The 21702-nt window shown below is 47.3% G+C and overlaps 9 protein-coding genes across 9 annotated transcripts; 6 read left to right on the top strand and 3 right to left on the bottom strand.

Moving 5' to 3' along the window:
* Window positions 1–823: 823 nt before the first annotated feature.
* On the bottom strand, window positions 824–1873 carry TREMEDRAFT_71004 (uncharacterized protein). Its single transcript, XM_007002031.1, has 2 exons — window positions 1639–1873; window positions 824–1421 (listed from the first exon to the last, which is right to left on the bottom strand). The coding sequence occupies exons 1-2, from the start codon at window positions 1728–1730 to the stop codon at window positions 884–886; spliced, it is 630 nt and encodes a 209-aa protein (XP_007002093.1). The 5' UTR covers window positions 1731–1873; the 3' UTR covers window positions 824–883.
* A 222-nt stretch (window positions 1874–2095) lies between these two features.
* On the bottom strand, window positions 2096–3585 carry TREMEDRAFT_56245 (uncharacterized protein). Its single transcript, XM_007001037.1, has 5 exons — window positions 3461–3585; window positions 2945–3209; window positions 2719–2773; window positions 2621–2672; window positions 2096–2393 (listed from the first exon to the last, which is right to left on the bottom strand). The coding sequence occupies exons 1-5, from the start codon at window positions 3516–3518 to the stop codon at window positions 2248–2250; spliced, it is 576 nt and encodes a 191-aa protein (XP_007001099.1). The 5' UTR covers window positions 3519–3585; the 3' UTR covers window positions 2096–2247.
* A 443-nt stretch (window positions 3586–4028) lies between these two features.
* Window positions 4029–5013, top strand: TREMEDRAFT_73107 (uncharacterized protein). Its single transcript, XM_007002155.1, has 4 exons — window positions 4029–4193; window positions 4254–4477; window positions 4577–4679; window positions 4724–5013. The coding sequence occupies exons 1-4, from the start codon at window positions 4071–4073 to the stop codon at window positions 4823–4825; spliced, it is 552 nt and encodes a 183-aa protein (XP_007002217.1). The 5' UTR covers window positions 4029–4070; the 3' UTR covers window positions 4826–5013.
* Window positions 5014–5804: 791 nt separating this feature from the next.
* On the top strand, window positions 5805–7867 carry TREMEDRAFT_26215 (uncharacterized protein; the record flags this gene model as incomplete). Its single annotated transcript, XM_007000676.1, has 6 exons — window positions 5805–5998; window positions 6158–6371; window positions 6474–6941; window positions 6986–7536; window positions 7582–7630; window positions 7676–7867. 6 exons carry the CDS (start codon window positions 5805–5807, stop codon window positions 7865–7867), a joined length of 1668 nt encoding a protein of 555 aa, XP_007000738.1.
* A 301-nt stretch (window positions 7868–8168) lies between these two features.
* TREMEDRAFT_59767 (uncharacterized protein) lies at window positions 8169–11542 on the top strand (the record flags this gene model as incomplete). The annotated part of the gene is made up of 11 exons (XM_007001749.1): window positions 8169–8226; window positions 8321–8406; window positions 8451–8813; window positions 9023–9373; window positions 9590–10098; window positions 10141–10310; window positions 10354–10379; window positions 10420–10446; window positions 10493–10894; window positions 11105–11258; window positions 11394–11542. 11 exons carry the CDS (start codon window positions 8169–8171, stop codon window positions 11540–11542), a joined length of 2295 nt encoding a protein of 764 aa, XP_007001811.1.
* Window positions 11543–12373: 831 nt separating this feature from the next.
* On the top strand, window positions 12374–13024 carry TREMEDRAFT_59766 (uncharacterized protein; the record flags this gene model as incomplete). Its single annotated transcript, XM_007001748.1, has 2 exons — window positions 12374–12647; window positions 12882–13024. The coding sequence occupies 2 exons, from the start codon at window positions 12374–12376 to the stop codon at window positions 13022–13024; spliced, it is 417 nt and encodes a 138-aa protein (XP_007001810.1).
* A 910-nt stretch (window positions 13025–13934) lies between these two features.
* Window positions 13935–15692, top strand: TREMEDRAFT_59765 (uncharacterized protein; the record flags this gene model as incomplete). Its single annotated transcript, XM_007001747.1, has 7 exons — window positions 13935–14237; window positions 14284–14399; window positions 14436–14496; window positions 14582–14979; window positions 15021–15243; window positions 15287–15386; window positions 15433–15692. The coding sequence occupies 7 exons, from the start codon at window positions 13935–13937 to the stop codon at window positions 15690–15692; spliced, it is 1461 nt and encodes a 486-aa protein (XP_007001809.1).
* Window positions 15693–16034: 342 nt separating this feature from the next.
* On the top strand, window positions 16035–18419 carry TREMEDRAFT_59764 (uncharacterized protein; the record flags this gene model as incomplete). The annotated part of the gene is made up of 5 exons (XM_007001746.1): window positions 16035–16293; window positions 16504–16795; window positions 17333–17605; window positions 17665–17849; window positions 17893–18419. The coding sequence occupies 5 exons, from the start codon at window positions 16035–16037 to the stop codon at window positions 18417–18419; spliced, it is 1536 nt and encodes a 511-aa protein (XP_007001808.1).
* Window positions 18420–18459: 40 nt separating this feature from the next.
* On the bottom strand, window positions 18460–21689 carry TREMEDRAFT_26284 (uncharacterized protein; the record flags this gene model as incomplete). The annotated part of the gene is made up of 11 exons (XM_007000682.1): window positions 18460–18622; window positions 18723–18903; window positions 19018–19293; window positions 19465–19572; window positions 19628–19743; window positions 19892–20347; window positions 20393–20690; window positions 20819–20911; window positions 20958–21054; window positions 21160–21352; window positions 21406–21689. The coding sequence occupies 11 exons, from the start codon at window positions 21687–21689 to the stop codon at window positions 18460–18462; spliced, it is 2265 nt and encodes a 754-aa protein (XP_007000744.1).
* Window positions 21690–21702: the final 13 nt, after the last annotated feature.

The raw sequence follows: 21702 nt of genomic DNA, 5'->3' as shown, positions 1-21702 counted from the left end.
GGTCTATGTCGTGTTCCACCATAAGGTGCACCGAGGGTGGAAGAGAGACTGAGAAGAAGAGTGAGGAATAAAATGATTATACGTGACATTCTCGTCCACTGGGAATATAATACAAATGAGAGAGAAGTCGAGGATCGAGGAGAGAAAGGTGGAAAAGTTGGGATATTTTGAGCCAAGGAGCGGGGCTATGCACAACTTCTTGACCAATCTTACAACCTTTAAAGCTTTGGAGAACCTTGCGTTTCAAGATACCTTTAAACCTCTGCTGATCGCTGACCTTTGGAAGTTGCACCTTGCACTTTACGCCTTGAACCTCGTACTAATGGAAGATCCAGGTGGTCCAAACGCGATACGAGGAGACAATCACATCTTTTTATCTTTTTTCCAGTCATTACTCTCGAGTCCGACGCCGTAATACCCTTTTACAGATGTTTTGTATGGGCGGTGACGTATGAGAATAAAAAACAGGGTGACATGACGGGAAGGTTGAGTTGGTGAAGGGGGGTGATCGAGGACGGAGTAACTAAGTTGAATACCCGCAATCCCACATTCCCGCTCGGCCGCTCAATTTGTCCGATCTTCCGATGTCCGATGTCCGACACTGCCTTTCGGACCTTGGACCTCGGAACTCACATGGAGCACGGTTCTCTCCTTCCAAGATATGACCATGAAATCATGCGATCATGCGACTGCTTTGGAAATGGGCATGAAGGCTGCAGGCTGCAGGCTGCTATGCTGCATACTTCACTCCGGCACTCCGGACCGCGGACTGCTAGGTATGTCAAAAAGACATGGAGAGGTGGACAGTGGTTAGATTCCCTGTATGAAAAGACATGGTGCATGTGCACGAACCACCTATGAAGAGTATATCCCTCAGCTCGATCTATTTCACTCCCACCATCCATCTCATCTTACCCTCTCTAGACTCATACATCCTCAACATCATTCTTACTCTCTCCACTTGCCTCTCAGCGTCTAGCGCGAGATCATATTCTTCTCTCCATGCGTCGAGCGATTGCTCTAAATCCCAACTCCCATCTGAGGAATACCACCCTTCGACCCCATCCTCCATATCTTCCCCTTCTGGGTTGTCCATACCGCCCATGTCCTCCGATTTCTTCCCACCCTGATTTCCTTGTGACTTTCCATCATGATCTCGGAGATCATCGACACGTACTTCATCATCATGATCTTGTAGACTATCCTCAAGCTGTTTCTCATCTTCCAACGAAGAAAGATAAGCAGAGAGAGCTTCGAAGAACATACCGGCGTCCTCAACCTTGGCCTTGGTCGATTCTTCTAAGTTTGAGTCGTCTGACGAAGAATAGGGGGATTTGGGATCATTGGAAGATGAGGGATGTAGGACTAATTGAGAAGAGGATGTAAGGTCGGAAGGTAGTTTGGCAAAATCCAGCGGACGACTACATGGTCAGCTTACGAATGAAATCAAGCAAGCTTAGACGTTTCCTCACTTCTTGACCATTTGACATGTCATCTGGGTTACTGGCAATCAAGACAAAGAAGGAATCATAGAGTGCATGTAAGATACAGAACGTACTGTGGAGTACAAGGGAAGAGGTAGAAGGAAGGATTTGGCCGGATATGATACGGAAGTGGATGGACAATGATGAAACTCACTCAACAACTGTTATTCCCATATCGGTCATTGGTAGTGCTTGTCCCATCTGTATCAAACAGCACACCATTGCCAATGTCAATTTCCAGATCATTTCTTTTGACTGTATTGGGGGAGGGCAAAATCAGACGATTCGATAGATGGAAAAAAGACGAATGTGAATGTGTTCAAGGAAAGATGGCGGTGCCAGCACCGTTCGAAAAGGCGACCAGCGTCTGTCTCTCAGAGACTTGATACAAAGGGATACGAAAGAGAGGGTGAGAGGTCGAAAAGATGTAGTGAGAAGATTGAAAGATGTCGAGGCCATAAATGACCCATTGACTTAAGGTTTCCGGGTTGAAACAAAGTTCACGCGCCACGCGACTCCAACTAAGTTACTCTGCCCGTTATTTCACTACACTTCTACTCATTGGATCACTGTCCTAGAGTGTAATGGAGTCGTGAACAGTACAACGTCGAGAAGAAAATCATGCATGATGTAGACAAATACAATATATCGCTCGTGCATCATTGTCCATACCTTTCTCATCCACCAAGTCACTCTTGATCAAGGTGTCGAAGTCGTACGCCGGATATGTCGATCGGGTGAGATGTGGCATATGAAAAAAGGATCAATGACCAGAACCTGCATTTCCAGCAATCATAGTGGCAGCTGACGCAGTGGCATCGGGGTCGATACCGTTCAACGTGAGGGCCCATTGTTGCGTCGGGTTGGGAACACCTGTGAGGGTAGCGGTTGCGGTAGCTGTTGGAAGGTCTGTAGGTCAGCGCCACGCGTTGTCATGGTCTCTTGTCCTCCTGATCGATCTCTCCGAGACTCTCGTCCTCCTCGTCATTTATGATGAATGACAACTTGTTATAGATGGGATGTGCGGACATATTGGAGAGGGGAAAGAAGGGGAGAATGAAGTGGGTAATAAGGCAGCCAACAGGGGACAAATAAATCTGATTGAAGATAACACTGCAAAGCCATCGAAGACTCACCGGCTGAAGTGTAGTTGGATGGTGCAGAAGCAAGTATGGAGAATTTTTGCGACTAATCTGTCAACATATTTCGAATGCTGACAAGATTGTGTACTGACCTTGGCGTACACGGAACCATGTAAGGTGTTCATGAACACCAATATGTAACCATCCCTGCGAGTCAGCCGTTTTCTTATCCAGAACCCTCCCCTCACATCTCACTCTTTCCAGTCAGCCAACTCTCCAGTACTACACATATCCAATTAGCTCAACTCAAACCTCCACCACGGACGACAGATTGAGGAAGGAAGAATGACCAAACTCATCGCTCGGTGATAAACTCACGCGACGGGAATACTAGAATCCAAATCGACTTCCAACTCTCCACCAAAATTCTTTCTACCCGTTGATAACCTTTCCATCGGTACACGCAAAGCGATTGGGTAAAAACCGTTGAGGATGGTCTGATTCCAATGATGTAATTGAATGTCAAAAGATTCTATCCCGACTCCACCACCGGTTATCCATGATAAAAAGTTTTTTTGACCGACGACCCATGGAGAGTTCGCATTGGGGTAATTCACTGGCCAATAGATGGTGGATAATTGAGCTGAGGTCAGATGAGAGTTGCTTAATGTTTCACAAGCAGTGCTACCATGCTACCTCCTACGAGGCGTTTGTTTACGACTTGGTAATCACTTGTTAGATCATAAACCTTTAGATGCCTTCTTCCTATTTTATTTGGATAGCTAACAGAGTGAAGTGACTCTCACATTCGTCAGGTCCATGAACCAAGAGGAAGATGGATAAGGAAGGAAGGGGTGGGCGAGAACGGGAAGAAAGGACATATGGGCCACTCACCAGAAACGAGAGAAGTGGCAAACACCAACCATCCGATCAGGCTTATTAATCGTATCATCTTTGCTGATACACCTGTTCCACACTGGCAATGAAGACTGAGAATTTTTATAGATGAGTGACTAAATGGTAGACTGGGGATGAAAGAAGACGGGATGGAACAACAAATCGCGAGGCGGGGTTTTTCCATCAGTTTTCTATAATCCCCTTCCTTTGGGGCTGGTTTTCTCGGCGATGCGGAGTTTTCTCAGAAAACTGACCATGCCACGCGCTTGATTTTTCTTGCCCCCTTTGCATAGTAAGTATCGGCATCCCCATCCTGAGCTCGACAATTATAGCATACCTCTTCTTGTCGAAGGTATAGATCTGAGGAGTGGGCAAAGAGACAATCACAATCAGAGAGCGTTTAGCTATGCAGTGAAAGAACGGCGTCCTTGTATGATGCACGTAGCACCATGGCATTAACGCACTGGTCACAATGGCAGTGATCCCTTTGAGCCCGCAACACCGCCCCGCTTGACGACCCTCGGGACATCTCCGACTAGAAAATACATAAACAACATCTCATCTTTCTTCCACTAACCATTCCAAGTCTACTCACAAGATCACCAAGATGCTTTTCACCACTGTCCTTTCCCTCGCAGCATTGATCTCATCGGCCGCAGCCGTCCTTATCACCGCTCCTACCAATACATCAGGATGGGAGACTTCCGGTTCTGAAGAAATTACATGGTCGGTAAGTTCCCTTCCTTGGCTGTTTCACATTCTCCTTATGGATCCTCGCACTGATGTCTAGACGGTCGCTACCGATCCTACGACTTTTGATATTCAACTCATCACCCCTCAAGATCCCAATACACCGATCAACATTACGTCTAACGTCGATTCGTCGTCTGGGCAATACACTTACACCCCCCCTTCTGACTTAGCGGTCGGTGGTAATTATAGGGTTAACATCGTTTCTCCTAACGGTGGTATTCTGGCTCAAAGTGATTATTTCAATGTGACCCAGGGTACCAGGTGAGTACATTTCATACTTCTCTTATATCTTCCGCGAGATCTCTTCATTGTGAAGGATGGATACAAGTGATATGATGAGATCATGGCTGATAGAACCAGTAGCGTATCCCCTTCATCATCCGCACCATCCAGTACCGCCTCCACTTCCGGTACCAGCTCAGGCACCACCACTTCTACCTCAGCTACTAGCTCTACTCCTGCTGTAAGTCAATGTGGTCGAAATGAGGAGTCAGTATTGATGATTAGTCTTCCAGTCCTTCCGCGTCTGCGTCCGGAGCAGCGGGTCAGTTGGTGACCCCAGGAGGCGCGTTGATGTTCCTCGCTGCTGCCATCGGCGTATTGGCCTGAGGACTCTGTCCAACGTCCCCTTGTCGAATCAATCCAAGGAGAGAACAAGCAACGGACTTTGATATGTGTAGATGATGTGTAGATTCTAGAGTAGTAGTTGATGCAACCTGCATCACATGTTGAAAAACGTTTCGCCGTACGATCGCGATCGCCGTGGAGTGCGTGGAATGCAAATCGGTCTTTGACTCACTTACTATGTACTTACTGTCTCATAGTCTGGGTGCCTGTGACCGGAAGCAATCTCCATTAGCGTGTCGGCTGTCTGAGTTGTATCCAGTTCGGCCACTTCAGGCTTCGGTGTACGTGTAGACCTTATTGATGATCATGTTGAGTTGACCAGCAAGACATCCGCCACATTGCCACCATACAAGTACAGTAAACTTACCGGGCGACAAGTCGCAACCGCCGGCTACGCAATAACGCAACTCGTTATCTATGACCAAACACTTTCCGTCACTCCCTCTTTCCACAACTGACACAATACATCAAGAATCATATCACTTCCTTCTTACAATACATTCCTTCTCACCAAACTCAGCTAGCTCAGTTCTCACAGATAGGCTATGAGCACTAACCGAATGATTCTCCCATGTGCCCTCGTCTAAAAAACTAGCCCAAAGGGATCCACTCAACGCTTCATCTTCGGTCCCATCACTCTGTCAAACTCTCAACCGCCCTTCACCCCTGATCCCCTGATCATCGACAAAACACTCTGACTCTCATCTCTGACGACGCCCGAATCCCACTATTGGAAATGACAATAGATACAAGTTTACGTACTAACCATTTCTTGACAATGCAGTGCTCGACCCGCGTGATCTACCTAACCGAACGTTTCAACATCTCAACCCTATATCAACTCCCCCGCTTAACTCTGTTCCTTATCCTCTGGACAGATCAAATTCCAATCTTTCGATTGGCCACTCGTACGATGAGTACTCCTTTTGAAGATATAGCTATGACTTCACAGAAGGAGAATATGGAGAGTAAATCCGATTCCATCCCAAGTAGCGTACATCAAGTCAGTCAGACAGATGGGGAGAAACCGATCCCTCCACCGAGAAATGGCACAGGTGGTCATGGAGCTTTTGGAGAAGGTGTGGAAGAGAGGACGGATTTGAAACGTCAATTGAAGGCAAGACATATCGCTATGATCAGTATTGGAGGTGTCATGTGAGTTGATCGTTCGATAGCATCGAGATTTTTTCTGTTGGCTATCCTCATCTGAAAAACTTCTTCTGCTTGATCTGTTGCGTTTGATCGCGCTTTACATCACCTTCTCCTCTCCCTCTCGGTGTTAAAAAGATGGAAGTTACCGAGCTGATAAACCAGAGGAACTGGTCTGTTCCTTGGAACCGGCAATGCGTTGGCGAATGGTGGACCGCTAGGCCTTTTCCTCGGATACGCCCTCATGGGTTCTATTTGTTATTGCACCATGATTTCACTTGGCGAAATGGTCTCCTACCTCCCCCTCCCTGGAGGTCCTGTGAAACTCTCGTCTAGATATTTTGATGATTCTTTGGCTTTCGCCTTAGGATGGAATTACGTGAGTTTCCAACATGCATTTTCTCTTCCTCGTGCTGTACACATTTCATCTCTCCTCTTCTGACACGTTCATGATTGTTGAGTGATTCTCACTCACTATCAGTGGTTCAACTGGGTGGTGATCATGCCCACTGAAATATCCGCCGCTGCGGTCCTCATCAATCTCTGGCAGAAGACCATCTCCAACGCACTATGGATCACTATCTGTCTACTTGTCGTCCTCGCTATCAACCTCCTCGGCACTGGTGTCTACGGCGAGTGTGAATTCTGGTTCGCATCGATCAAAGTCATCACCATCACCGGTCTTATCATCCTTGGAATCATCATAACTTCCGGTGGCGGACCAGACCATAGAAGTATAGGGTTTCAGTATTGGCGACATCCCGGTCCGTTCGTACAGTACGATGGTATAGGGGGTGCGAAAGGACGTTTCTTGGGATTTTGGGCTGTCCTCACTCAAGCTGCTTTCTCTTATATCGGAACGGAAATCGTTGCCATAGCCGCTGGAGAAGCTAAAAACCCTCGTCGTAATATCCCGAAGGCTATCAAGAAAGTCTACATCCGGATCTTGGTAAGTCACCCCTTCTCTAAGAGCAGTCAAATACTGAGGGTCAGATCTTCTACCTTGGCGGAACATTCATCATTGGTCTTCTAGTCCCATCCGATAACGAAGGTCTCCATCTGAATTCAGGAACAGCATTAGCCAGTCCATTTGTTATCGCTATACGAAACGCCGGTATCCCAGCCTTACCATCGATCATTAACGCCGCACTTCTCACTTCCGCTTGGTCGGCAGCTTCCAGCGATCTCTTCACTTCTTCTCGAGCTCTATACTCCCTCGCAATGGTAGGGGAAGCACCTAGGATATTCACTAGAACCACAAGAAGGGGTACACCTCTCATTTCAGTTCTCTTTTGTGCAGCATTCGGTGGTCTAGCTTATATGTCACTTTCCACCTCGGCCGGACAAGCGTTCAAATATCTATCAAACCTGACTTCGTCGGCGGGATTGATCACCTGGTGGGGGATATGTTTGACTTATATCAATTTCAACAAAGGTCTCAAAGTTCAAAATATCTCCAGGTCAACTCTTCCGTATAGATCGGTTCTTAACAATGGAGCGGGAGCAGCTTGGTACGCCGTGATACTTATCAGTATCATCCTTTTGTAAGTTATCCGTCAGTCTTTCTCGATCCCTCGGCTGATATGCAGCTTCCAAGGGTTTAGTCTTTTCCTGAGAAACAAATGGGATTCCCGAGAGGTATGCCCATCTATTCTTACAAAATGCCAATGCTGATAAGATCAGTTTGTGACTGACTATTTACCAGTATGGCTCTTTCCCATATTGTGGGTAGGGTACAAATTGGTGTATCGAACTAGATGGAGGAGGGCGGCAGAGTTAGATTTCATCACTGGATTAGATGTGATCGAAGCGGATTCGTACGACGAACCACAACCTACCAATGTATGGGGCAGGATATGGGCGACTATTATATGATAGATTTTTCTTCGTCTGATTCGTGTTAGGAGAGAAGCGGGGTCGTCTATGCAAATGCACTGTAATGGGCCATGAAAGGAGAGATGGCAAGATGCGACGGGCATTTCAAAGATTACGCGATCAGAGATAAGGATAAGCCCGGCTCGATCGGATCTACCGCCGGCCTTCTCGTTTCAGTACTCGTACTGACTATGTGTTGCTTCTCCTTCTCTGCATCTCTTACTTGTCATTTTACATATTCGCTTCTCAGCTATAGTACATACTCACAGATCACAAGAGTAGAGCTGACCGGCGTATCATCATGGCGACCAGTATTCCTGTAGAAGTATTCGACTCAACTATCAAATTTAGCTACACAGGTAAGTTCTTAAATCAAATCTCCCTTCTCCATTCCACTTCAAGGTCTGCCAACACCCTTCCACAGAGATGAAGACAGTCCCACTGACGTGACAGAAATCTCCAGCTCTATCCTAGGAAGCCGTATCATCGCCTGCTCCGATGACTTCTTCGCTCCCTGTGATAACCTCATCAAACCCTCTGTCAGTTTTTCCTTGTCATTCCGTAACACGAACTAACCTCATAGCCCTCGGTCTCTCTCAAAGGCCAATTCGGACCCAACGGTGCTCTTTACGACGGATGGGAATCCCGTAGACATAATCCTGCTTACGATTGGGTCATCATACGCCTTCCTACTTCATCCCACCTTCACTATGTGGATATAGATACAAGTCATTTCAATGGGAATGAAGCTCCTTTTGCTGCTGTTTACGCTTTGAGACATGAAGGATCGACTGAAAGACTGAGTGATGAGGATAAAAGATGGAGGGAGCTGCTGACACCTACTGAATTGGGTCCGGATAGAAGACATATCTTCCAATTGGGGAAAGAAGGTGAGGAGGAAGGATGGAATGTTTTGAAAGTTCATATGATACCTGATGGGGGAATGGTACGTTTTCCTTGTTTTTCCCCACTCAAACTGTCTTGTAATTACTTTTCGTCATGATTATAATCTTACTTTTCTTAGTTCATTCCAAGTCTACTTGGGCATCTCCCAGAATACCACTTTTCTTCTCATGTAGGCACGTTTAACCTGTTCCAAGGATTCGGGCAAGCTTCTTGATAGCAGTTATGATAGCAATTATGCTGACCCAAAAGGCTAGGTTTAGAGCTTACGGTCGACCTATCCCTCCCGCTCTCTACTCTTCCATACCGCCCCTCGATACCCCGCCCATCGATCTGCTTTCAGCTTTGGTATCAGGGAGGATCATCTCCTGTTCAGATGCCAAATTTAGTCCGCCTCAAAATCTCATTCTTCCAGGTAGAGGACATGACATGTCTGATGGATGGGAAACGAGAAGGAGCCAAGTGAATAGAGGAAAGTACGGATCCGGTGGAGCTTTGTATGGTCAGGAGAGAAAAGAATGGGTGATTTTACAAATGGCCGCCACGGGAGTGATCAGGTGGTTTGAAGTCGACACGGCTTTTCATCCTGGGAATTACCCAAAGGTGAAATAATGTCCCTCTTCTCTCCTTGTCTCTTTCTCTTCCGACATTTCCTTTCTTCACTCGTTCGAAGTCTCTATTCCTCTCTGTCCTACTCCCTATCCTCTTTACCTGCGGTATTCTCATGTTGTCAAAGTCACTCCTCCGAGTCTGAACAATGTCTTTCGTGGCAGTTATGAGACGGGGAAACAGAGGCAAAGGGGTAGTGCTGATTCTCAGGAATGTATGATCGAAGCTTGTCTCGTCGAGGGAAAAATACTACCCATAAACACCTCATGGACCACCCTCGTCCGTCGACAACCACTAGGACCACATAGACAACATTTCTTTGACCTCGAACGTTCCATTCCCTCGAACGCCGTATTCTCTCACGTAAGACTATCCACCTACCCTGATGGCGGTCTCAAGCGTCTACGAGCATATGGATATCCCATCGCCCCTTCCCCGCCTCCTCTGCTTTCACCTAAACTCAACGTTCCGGCTCTTCCGTTGACTGTGGAAGCGTTCAAACCATACGGTGCCGTATTGCAAGGATTCTCTCTTCCCACATCGGCACCTAAGGGAATCAATGTGACCATTGGAAATCAAGGAACAGCGTCGAAATGTCATCGTATGGCTATTTTTTCCGAAGAGGAGGTCAAGAAGGGTGTGACGGTGAGAGCCGTTTCCAGCTTATTTGTCTCTGCCGCAGAGAAGGGAGCAGCTGTGAATGTCACCCATCTTGAAAAGTGAGTAATCGAAGGACACGGAGGATCAGGGCTAATGAGTAGATGTGGATCTACTACCGCTTTCATCCCTATGGGCTCTGATGATTTAAGGGATAGCGCACAGGTGGTAGTTGTGGCTAATAGCAAAACGGATGGTACACCTGATATGAGGAGCTTGCGAGCGTTCCTAGCTACTGCAGCTCAGGGCGTAGCGTTTAGTCCTGGCACTTGGTGTGAGTACTCCTCCGGGTGCTGGTGGACTCAGCTGATTGGCAGATCTACCATTGATCACTGTCAACGATGTAAGCCGCGAGTCTTGCACCACATGTAGCTGACCTGTAGATATGTCCCTTCGCCTCAGTCACATCCGTCAGCCGATTCTCACCTCGTGTTCACCGTATCAGCTGACGCATAGCTGGGTATGACCACACAGTCGGTCGTGGTGGATTCATTCACTGTCCAAATTCCTCCGTACTCGGCCTCCCCATCGACGATCACTTCCTCAACTCCGTCATCTTCTGGACCCGCTCCTGTCCCGAAAGACGACGATAAGACGGCCCTCTTGCATCCCGAAAGGATGACATCGACCAATTTCGCAAGATTCGGTCATGTCATACATCTTAACCCTGACGTTTCCGGGGGTGGAGTTGTACCGGTAGTCAGCAACTACCCTTTGGAGGCTGGAGCAAAGATGGCGATTTCAGTCTCGCGTTCGACACCGAAAGTCGGGTTGGTGAGAGGGAAAATCTTTGATGTGAGGTTGATGGAGAGACATCCGTATAACAGTCAAGTGTTCATACCGATGGGTAAGGCGGGTGTGAGTCATCCCCCCCTCTCTCTCTTATTCTTCCGTCTGTTTCCTTCACTTTTTGCGGCTCTCACTCGTGCCGTTTTCTTTGACTCCTCTTCAGTTGCTTATACGTTTGGTGACCTTTCCTCACCTGTTGGGGATACGCCTTGAAAACCCACTGGAGGGGATCGGATATGAGGGTATCGATCAAGTGAGAGGCCTTTACTGATATCTCAGTGGGAAGGAATGGGCGAAGAAGCTCTGCCTTCTGGAGGCTCTTTCCTTGTTATCGTCGCACTGAACGGAAAAGACGACAGACCAGATCCCAAAACTCTGAGTGCGTTCATCATGCCTCCTGATACGGGACTGTCTTATAGTGCTGGTGTATGGCGTGAGTCTTATCCTCTGCCTCCAGGCTTCTTGTTCATCCCGCTCCACCTGTTGCAGCGCACGATACAAGCCTTCGCGTAAGGGCGAGTTTGAGGGGAGGGAAGTCTCACTTCTTCCAAGCGATGCTGATGCTAAGATCACCCGGTACTAGTCATGGACAACCCACTCAACCTCGCTTGTATCGAAACGCAAGTGTCGGATGGACGTCAGTCAGATGATAGGGATTGCGAGTTGCTCGAATGGACCGAAGAAGTGTTTGGGAGGGTAGCGGTTCCATCCCTCTAACCTGTCGGCTTCAAAGAACATCATCTTCATCAATCTTTTGCGGACCCTTCCTCACTCATCATACATTCCTCTCACAATGACCAATATGTACGCCGATCTCCCACATCACGATTTGTCGATCATCCCCACTTCTCGACGTGCATCCTCTTCATCATCCTCGCGCCATATCCCGAACTATCACACCATATCACACATCGTACGACACTCCATGCTCCCTCGTCATCTCCATGCAATGCTTTCTTCCTTTTCCTTTCCTTCCTGTTGACCAAACACGATGATCACCCGACCCGGCTAAGATCACAACAGAACCGAACATTCGACTCCAAGATACATGACGCATAACATAATCCTCTCAAGATGTTCCCCCAAACACCTCATCATCCTCTGCTCCACCCTCTCGACGTCATCTCGTACTTGACTCTGACATCATCCAGACGAAATTCACCACAACAAACCCACTCTTAACATCGTCATCAATATCAGCTCCACCATCTCGACGTCATCTCCACTTTAGCCTATGTTCTCCGGTCGAAACGAGCCCATCATGACGCATTCAACTCCTCTTGCCTGCTGGGACAACCTCAAGGCCCAAAGCAAGGGAAAAAGACAAACCGCGTTTTATCTCACGATGTTGATACTATCAATGGATTCCGTGAGAACCGATATTCATGGCATTTGAAAGAACTTTTTCTCGGCTGATTATGCTCCACTTGGGTGGAGAAGAAGGGAGTTTCTCCTTTGACGGTTGCCCCATTGGGTTGGAGCGTTTGAATTGGAGGAGGATATAAGGCAAGCAAGATGTAGGAGGTCACAAGATATCACTGATACAACATGTCTCAACCAATTGACCCCCAAGATACTAATTCGATCCCCTCCAAAGGCGAGGATAGCAAGTTTCTCCCCTCTCAGTCCTCTACGGTTGCCATCACTCTACCAGCGCTATTTGAGATAGCCAATATCCCAACCCTGAGAGGAGCTATGGCTTTAAGCCTGGATGGGCACCAATCTGTAGCCCCTTGGCAAGCGACAGGATGGTCGAATGGCGGCGCCATGGCAAGTAATGCCCTGGTTCCTAGTCGGACGGGGCATGGCAGGGCAAGGCTAGGTGAGCATGGTGTACCTACTCAATCACAATTGCAAACCTGGATAACGTGTCTGCCGACCTGTCCCGCTTCTGGGCGGACACTCTGTCAGAGCCTGGTCCACAGTCTACTCATGTTTCCCGGGTTGGTGGAGGCGCAAAGAGGAGCTAGTGCTCATATTTTATATCACTACATACGTAGAGAGCAACCGGAAAGTTCCTTTCCCTTAGGCTTCGAGGTTGGATTCTCATAGTTAGGTGATTTATTTGGTAGTTGGATCATGACGGATGTGTTAGGTGGATGCATGATTGTTCCGTATGGTGATAGTTTCTTTGATGCCCGTTCTAAGATTACTACTTTCATCTCTTCACAATGTACCGTCAAAGGTCATGAACCATGACTGATCCATGCTTTGAGACTCTTTCCACCCGCTTCATGTACGTAAGTAACTCTTAGACTTATAATCCTTACATTCATCACTTATCGAGTTACACTGTCACAACACCTATTTCTGGACGATAGCATCCTAAATTCTAACCCCCGGGTCGTGTTCCTCTTACGGAACACAATTGATCAAACCAACTGGCCAGTCTTTCCTGACGTATGAAACACAAACTTATCTTGCCTTGTCTCCACATGCCACATGCCACATGTCAATGCTGTTTTCTACTGAAAATGGGTCCGAGGGTTGAGCACGTGATCTCGATCGCTGCTTTGGATCACTCACTCTCCTGCCAACCGGCCGACCGGTCTCTGTATGTACAGAGGGTGGCAAAAGTAATGGGACACCCTTGGGGATCGGACCAGCCAAACGACCTTTTTTTTGTATGAGGTAGAACATCAATCAACGCCGAGGTGTCCCATTACTTCTGCCACCCTCTGTACGCTATTTGGTGAACCTCGTTCACCTATGTTCTCGGCCATCGCATGGTCGCATGATGGCGTGTCCCTTTAACATGCCTCTAGCTAAGCCGCTACCCGCTGGCCGCTGGCCGCTACCCGCTGATTCATCACACGCCATGACCTCGCAACTTGGACACACACGAGGGCGAGTACTCAAATTACCCAAGTAACAACAACCTCGCCTTTACAAGGCTTTTCCTGCTCGCCCTTTTTCGCCCCCCTTGGATTCACTATATCTCCTCTCTATCACTACCATCCTCTCACCAGCAATTGAGAGATGCTCCGCAACGGTCACTTTGTTGTTGTCCCTCTGGCAGGATGGTGAGTTTCTTCCCCGCTCTGTATTCCGTCACAAGTACCAGTGACGGGTATCCTTACTCACACCCAGGGGTCATCTCCGACCCACCATGTCCGCCGCCTTCTCTCTCCTTCTCGCCAATCCAGCCCTCCACTGCACCTTCCTCCCTGATCGACGAGGCGCCAATCGCATCGCTCAGGAGTTGTCCACCCGTCCTGATCTCGTCGTCAAATGCAAACAACGTTTCCGCGTGCTCTCCGTTGTGGATCCAAATGGACCCGACTTGGGGGAGGATCAGGACAAGATTGGGGAGGAGCTAAAGACGCACTTTGAAGCTTATCTCAAACCCGTCATGGCTGGTGATGATTCTGAAAAAGGTTTCGGCATCAAGCCAAAGGTCGTCATTATGGATGTGAGTAATTTCAGACTAGACTCCACAAACAGTCGCTGACTCGGAGCTCTTCCGTGGACCGCAATGCATGGGAGTTGTGCAGAAGGTCGCCACTGAGCTTGGTAGGAAGGAGCAGGTCAAGCTATTGATATCTTTGTCAATCACCAACATGGGTCTCAAACTGTAAGTGCTCATTGTCATTCTCCTGCTGACAAGAAGCGTTCTTGAATCTAATGCTCGAGTCGATGCGGCCGTCGCTGAAGGCAAACAACTAGACGAGGTAGGCGCCGATATCGTCCATTTTCGTGTCAATATCTGATCACCCCATATGATCAGATGCTTCGAGACTTTTGACTGACCAGCAGGCGGTCGAAGAGATTGCCTCGTATGACAGAATCATTGATCCCCTCGACATACCTGCCCGACCTCAGTGGGAATTTCATCCTCAAGTCGGTTCATGGCAATTTGACTCCATTGTACCTGCCCTGAAAATGCCCTATTTCTTCTCGCCCGCCTTCAAGCACTGCGATGGAATGATCATCAACGGCGTTCCCGAACTCGAGCCCAAGGCCGCTGCTACTTTGAGCGGACTGCTTGGTCATCCGGTATATACGATAGGATACGACCCCACCGAGGTATCGGGCAAAGAAGACATACCTGAGCTGGTCAACAATCCTAGATATCCGACTGACGATGGACGAGTGAAGAAATTTCTCGACGAATGTCTCGCCCATTATGGCGAAAATAGCGTAGTGTACATCAGGTGAGTTCTATCGCGAATCGCCTTCCTGAGCTCACATTCAGTCTGGGTCAGGTCGGATGGCCATTCCGTCGACCTGAGCTTATCGATAATCTTGTCAACTCGCTACTCGATGCTGGAATCCCATTCCTCTTTGCTCTCGCCGCCACCGACGCTGAACTCACTCCCGAAACACTGGCAAAGGTCCAAGCCAGCGATAAAGCCGAGATCTCTAGTTGGGTGAATCAGAGAGAGGTTCTCAAGCATTCAGCTGTCAGCACCTTTGTTGTGAGTCATCCAGTCACATTCTTTAGATTTTACTCATCACCAGACACATATGGGTCCATCCGGCATGTATGAAAGCTTGATCGCTGGCAAGCCAATGATCGCCGTTCCACAATTCAGTCAACATCCCGTCAACACCATGCTCAGTGAGTGTTTTTGTCATTGCATGCATGGGGACCATGCTGATTTCAGTGACTTCACTTGGATGTTGTATCCAATTATACCAATTCTCCACTGGTCATGACGGCAAAACCTTCAGTAACGGTGTCAAAGTGAATAGTGCTACTCTGATGCGGAAAGAGATGGATGAGGTGTGGGTGAGAAAACGCGGTGAAGAGGGAACCAGGTTGAGGGAGAACGTACAAAAGGTGCGGGCGCGCATCATTGAAAGTTGGGAAAGAGGAGAGTCAAAGAAGGCTTTGGACGCGTTGGCCGATATAATCTCGGAATGAGCGTTATCTGAGGGTAGTGAGGGGTGGAGGATCTGTCGTACGTATCACGTGTAATCTACTCAATGTACTAGGCGGGGATCAAAAAGTGATGGTGAGGACGGTAAATGACAATTACTGACAGTGAATCCGAAACTTGGGTCGGTCAAAGGGATTTTTCGAACCACGCCGAAACGAGTCTGATCGAGCGGATTCAGATAGGTTCGTAGGCCTCTAAGCGTGTCGGAGACGGAAAAAGAAAGAGAGACTTCGCTTATGATCTCCGGTCGAGGTGGGTACATATATATCTGGTAACTTCCTACTGATCTGTCAATATATCCATCCAGCCTCAGACATACTTGCAAAATGTCGGGAAACACTTCGAGTTGGTTGGCAGATACCCTTACAAACCCTCAAGATCCGTCCTCCTTCTGTTCACGATCGAGAGACCCGAACTCGATGATGGAAACTGTGCTCCGTCTCCATTTCAAGTTTAAAATCGAAGAAATTGAAAAAACATTGAGAGATCATCTCCCGCAGTGTCAAGAGAACTCCCAATGCAAGATTGATAAGATCCTGACGAGAGATCTCGAGGCAGCTAAGGAAGAATATGTCGATGCTATGGGTGAGCACATTAATTTCAGATGGTATTACACGCTTCTCATATTTTACCCTGTGTATTGATTGTCTCACATGCTCATTTGAAAGTGTGCTAATACCAGGCAACCCGTATTTCTGGCCTCAAAAATTCATTGAAGCTCTCAGTGAAGGAGGACGGACTTCCTACATTGCAGCTGTGTTGACAGATCCCTTATTCTTATCTACTGCATTCAAGAAGCCGTCTCCATGGCTCAGAGGTTTGAAGAACAAATAGAGTATCTCCGAGAAGAAATGCGGTCCTTCAAGAACAATTATAAAACAACAAGTTCACTGAAGACGATCAAAACTCAATGGGAATCGCTCAAATCTCATAAAGAGTCACAGTGGGAGATATTCGATGGGAAGAGACGGACGTTATTGGAAGAAGAATGGGATCGGGCAGCGAGAAACGTTTGGGGGGAAAATAAGGGTGATGGGACGTTTTCTGACAAAGTTGCCGAGTATTTGGGGGTGTTTACAGATGAAGGGTGAGTTTGCATTATGGAAGAGACGGACCATCAGTTAGGTGGAGAAATCAGTGGAATCCGAATGAGTTATTGTCGATGTTAACCGCTCATCACTCATGTTCAAATTCACTCATTTGTTATCACTCAAGTGTCTCTTTGATTCGAAAGATCAAGGTTGACTTTAATGATACCGTCATGTCTAATCGTGTCATTGACTCTACATCAAAATTATACAAGTTTACTTACTTACGGTTCGTCCGGAATGCGGTTACGGATGTTCCAATGTCGTAAGCTGTCACTAAGTGGATAATATCATCGCCTCTGATAGGCTTGCAAAACTTGATGAGCAATTTGCTGAAGGTGGAGCTTGAATCTGATCAAAGGAGAGCTCACCAGCATCTAACTCAGAGGTGCAAGAGAGACTTTTAGACTTCTCCCTCCTTACTTTCACTCTTACTTCAACATCACCTATTTGAGTATTATCTTATCAACTTACTGTCACAGTTAGTCTATACCGCAATCATGGACACATCTGATCCGAGTGGGATGTTGATACAGTCCCTCTTCGTTAGAGTTTAACGAAGAGGACCACGAGTTCGTTACAGAAGTCCACGGGTTGGTTGAAAAAATTTTGGGCAAGGCGGTGAGGGATAGTTTCAGATATCCAGGGGCAATCACTGAACGTGTCGGATCTAGAATCCAAGTCTTGGTCGATGGGCTAGACCCGGAAATAGACGGGAATGATGAGGATGAACCTCCTCTTCCAGAGACGGACCAAGAGGAACGAGAAGAGGAGAAAAACAAGATCCAATCTTTGAAATTCGCAAACTCGTTTTTGGTATAATATCTGAAACTAAAATGGACTCTATTGCATATGATGACTACTCAAGTCGTGTTACTTATGATGTGTTGTCAGCTGCGTTGAATACGTTCCTCCTGGATGACCTGACGAGATGGCGTCTATCTGTCACAAAAGAATTGACACTGTGGGATGGAGGAGATTGGAATACGCCCACAGAACCGACGACGGCACAATTGCACGATCTTGACGCAGACGTGAATGAAAGAAAGCAGGGTGAATATTTCTTTGGAAATTTGTTGCTTTTGCTGATTGACAGAAGGTCTTCACATGAAGGACGTCGCAGCAGAAATACAGGCCAAAGCAGCGGCGGAATCGCAACCGAGAAAAGGGACTATTGTTCAGACTACCTCGGAAAGTCTTGAGAAAGAAGTTGAACGGATCCGTTCTCAACCCTTCGGCTCCGAGTTATATCAAGCGGTTCTTAATGATGAAAAGCAAGCACGGATTGACGCAACGGAGGTTTGTAGACAATTGTGTCAAGAGTTTTCTCGAATTGTCAAGACCGTCGTTACGTTGGTGAGAGATCTGAAAAAGCTCGCATCTAATGTCTCGTACCTAAAGGTCGAGGTACCTGATTCCGCAGAGTCCGTAATGTTGGAAGCGATATGGCAGATCATTGGTGCATCTTTGACCGAAGAATATCACATGAGGCAAGAATTACGTAGTAATTGGCTTCAGCAGTACATATCAGGCTTTACAGGCGGACTTGATCTTGATGGATCCTCAAAGAATCCGTCTGGAAACATGTTAAGTACAGGTGAAGAGGAACCATTGGTGGTTTGAGACTTATGATGAGATGCATGAGATTCACGAATGACGAAATTCATCCAACTGTAAGTGTTGAAGTTGTTTCTTTCGTGTTCCATGGTTTGACGAGATCAATTTCGTCTTCTGGATGCCATATCTTGAGTGCGTCAAAGAAAATATGTTCAACGGCGATGATGATACACATTATAGGTCCAAATAATGGTCCGAGGGATAACAACCTATCCACGTCAACAATTCTCACTGCACCTCGACCGCTTATTCCCGCACAAACTCGACCAGGAGTGGCTGAGGACATTCTGGAGGATTGCTTCCACTCACCTTGCCAACCTTTCCCCTGTATCCTTCGGCGGACTTAACATGGCTCGTTTATAAACCACCTCTGTCCTCTCCGCCACATCAGCCCAAGAATACATATCCCGAACTCTCTCATGTGCTTTCTTTGGATCATGATTACCCGTTTTGACAACTTCGATAGCTTTCGTAAGTGCTCTCACAACGTCTTCACGTCAGTCTCAATGATCTCTCCATGTCCTGAAGTCAATCATGACGAAGTCGATGACGGAAAAGAAGAGGGGACAAAAAGAGGGGGGGGGTTGTGTAAGGAGAAACTCACCATCCTCATCCGCATGAGCAAATTCTATCATATCACCCGGTAAGATCTCAGGAACCCCTCCGACTCTCGTACTGACCACGAATAATCCAGCAGAAGCAGCTTCGATGATACTAATCCCGAAAGCTTCCGTTAGGGAGGTATTGAGATAAATTTGTCCTTTGATAAGGATATCTCGGACTTGAGAAGGAGGTATAGAACCGAGGAGGGTTATTCGATCTTGAAGAAGATGATTTTCTCGCATTTGAAGTAATTCAAGCATTTTAGGTCCGTCTCCTCCTGTAATTCGTCAGCATGACTCATACCTCCCCCTCTCCCCCCACAATTCTCCCTGCGACGTTCCTGTGCCCATCACAATGGAGCGTGTCGAGTGAGCGATTTCCAGAATCTGGTGATATCTCATCGATAGGTCAAGCTAGGGAGGACATTCAAGAAACATTCTCAACTCACCGACGAGAAAACGAACTTCGGGAAATAAAGCGCATATGGTAGGAGCAGCAGCGACTAATAAGTCTATACCCTTTCGATACACCAAGCGTGAGATGACGACGATTGTGACTGTCTGGTCAATTCGGAGTAAATTCCGGTGTCTGACTATCACGATTGAACTCACTGTATGTTGAATCTGGAGGCTCTGGCGCTGGCCGGAATCTCTCTGCCACCAAAGCGTTAGGGATTACTGAGACAAGTGAAGGGTCGAGTTGAGCACGTAGAACTGTATTTTCCCGACTGCTCATCAGCTCACGGTCAAATCTCCCGCAGCCCTTCCCCTTCAACATTAGGTAGAAACTCCATGCTTACATTTCATGATGAAGAAGCATGAGGAGTATCGACGTAACTGTTCGAAGTTGTCGGGAATTAAGAAAAAAAAACTCACCCTGTGTTACTCACGCATATAACCCCATCCACATTCCTCAAAGCTCCCGCTAACAATTTGTTGGTCAATACACCCACAGCATCTCCAAATCCGAATAAACTGTGATCTGTGAAAACCGTCCTAACTCCCAATAATGGGGAATGTAACATCGCCTCATGTGCCAAGGAACTCAAGCTACCATGACCATGAACGAGATCGATTTTCTCACGAATGAGTATGTCCCGAAGATATGGAAGAAAGAGTAGGAAGTTGGGTAATGTGGCAGATGAAGCAATAGGTACGAATGGTAGATGATACACTTTCAATCCAGGTGATAGATATCGTATTCCCACTCGGGGAGGATGATGATGTGTGATGACAATAACTCGATGTCCGCGACGCATCAATTCGACACCGAGTGAATAGATATGTCCTTCCACACCACCGACAACTGGATGGAAGAAATCGGATATCATCCTACGGAATGAGCATAAAAATGCATTATAAGGCAATTAGGCCTACGCTATGGATAATTTGTTTTCTACACTTTTGCTCTCTCCTCCAGAGTCGACCACCTTACCGGACATTGACAGCGCTGGTTGGGATGATGATCGAAGTCCTTCTGTTGAACCGTACTCTCTTGTCTCGCCGGCTGAATGTATTCGTTCTGTCAATAAAGGTGTCGGTGAAGCGTCGGACGGTGTATGACTGAGACCTGTGGCCATCTCTTGTAATGTCTGAAGCATCGCATTACGGGTTTGGTCGATGAGAGCTGGAACATCGGTCGCTGTCATCCCGGTGGTTGATATGGGAGGAAGGACTGATAGTCAATAATTGAATGACAACCAATCTGGGTACTGATTCCATAAGACTCTTCCGACAGACAGTGATATGTGAGCCTGGACGGAAAAGGTAGAAGAACACCTCATTCAACAAGCAAAGACTGACCTCTGATCTGCAACGTCCCTGACTTGAAACGGGTTTTGGCGTCATAAAGATGATGATAGGATTGACATACGACGGGAACGATCGGGGTGCCAGCTATAAGTCAGCTTAAGAGTCATGCGTCTCCGTAAAAATAGCTCACATTGAACGGCTAGGTAAAATGCGCCTTTCTTGAACGACAGAAGATCCGGCGTGGGGGATAGATGTCGAGTTCCTTCAGGGAAGATCCACAGTGATATCTTTGGATTAGCTATGGTCCCACACGGTGCAAAGTTACTGGATAAAAATACGTTTCGCCAAAGCTCAGCTGAAAGAGCGAGAAGGACATGTGAGATTCTACTCACCCGCTTTCTCTTCATGTCCTCCCCGGCCTGGGTCATACTGGCGATAGCACTTTTGTTATTCGACCGATTGATAAAGACAGTACCAGACATCATCATCCATTGCCCCAAGCCTGGTAGCCATCTGATGGATGATTTGGCCATGATTGCTGCGTGAGGTGGAAATATTCGTCCGAGATATAGAATGTCCACGAAGCTAACCGTCAGTCATAAATGAGCGTGAGAGATGAACGGATACAATAGACCGACCTTTGATGGTTACCGACCATGACAGCACTTCTACCACCCTTGCTGGCTGAACCGGCCTGGTCACCAATGTCCACGTTCCACAGATGCTCTTCTCCCTGCACCTCGAATTTCCACCCCATGAGGGGTCCAGTGATATGCCAAAACGTTCTTGCTACATAGTAGTTGACACTGAGACGCTTGCCAATAAGAGTGGAGATGATGGCTATGAAGATGGCGAGGAAGGAGACAAAGAGGAGGAGAAGGGTGTAAAGCGTGACCCTGAGGGTGAAAACTATAGACGGCATGGAGGTAAGGCGT

Source organism: Tremella mesenterica (assembly GCF_000271645.1).
Source record: "Tremella mesenterica DSM 1558 unplaced genomic scaffold TREMEscaffold_1, whole genome shotgun sequence".
NCBI classification, from domain to species: Eukaryota; Fungi; Basidiomycota; class Tremellomycetes; order Tremellales; family Tremellaceae; genus Tremella; species Tremella mesenterica.
This window is presented reverse-complemented; position numbering and strand designations above follow the sequence as displayed.

What these genes read in the sequence shown, in the direction of transcription:
- TREMEDRAFT_71004 (XM_007002031.1), bottom strand. Translation starts at nt 1,730, where the DNA reads ATGATCTGGAAATTGACATTGGCAATGGTGTGCTGTTTGATACAGATG. An exon ending in ATGGGAATAACAGTTGTTGA is followed by an intron (nt 1,422 to 1,638) that starts GTGAGTTTCATC and finishes CTGACCATGTAG; the next exon opens with TCGTCCGCTGGATTTTGCCA.
- TREMEDRAFT_56245 (XM_007001037.1), bottom strand. Translation starts at nt 3,518, where the DNA reads ATGATACGATTAATAAGCCTGATCGGATGGTTGGTGTTTGCCACTTCT. An exon ending in TGCCACTTCTCTCGTTTCTG is followed by an intron (nt 3,210 to 3,460) that starts GTGAGTGGCCCA and finishes ATCTGACCTCAG; the next exon opens with CTCAATTATCCACCATCTAT. An exon ending in ATGGTTCCGTGTACGCCAAG is followed by an intron (nt 2,673 to 2,718) that starts GTCAGTACACAA and finishes TTGACAGATTAG; the next exon opens with TCGCAAAAATTCTCCATACT.
- TREMEDRAFT_73107 (XM_007002155.1), top strand. Translation starts at nt 4,071, where the DNA reads ATGCTTTTCACCACTGTCCTTTCCCTCGCAGCATTGATCTCATCGGCC. An exon ending in AATGTGACCCAGGGTACCAG is followed by an intron (nt 4,478 to 4,576) that starts GTGAGTACATTT and finishes TGATAGAACCAG; the next exon opens with TAGCGTATCCCCTTCATCAT. An exon ending in CTACTAGCTCTACTCCTGCT is followed by an intron (nt 4,680 to 4,723) that starts GTAAGTCAATGT and finishes ATTGATGATTAG; the next exon opens with TCTTCCAGTCCTTCCGCGTC.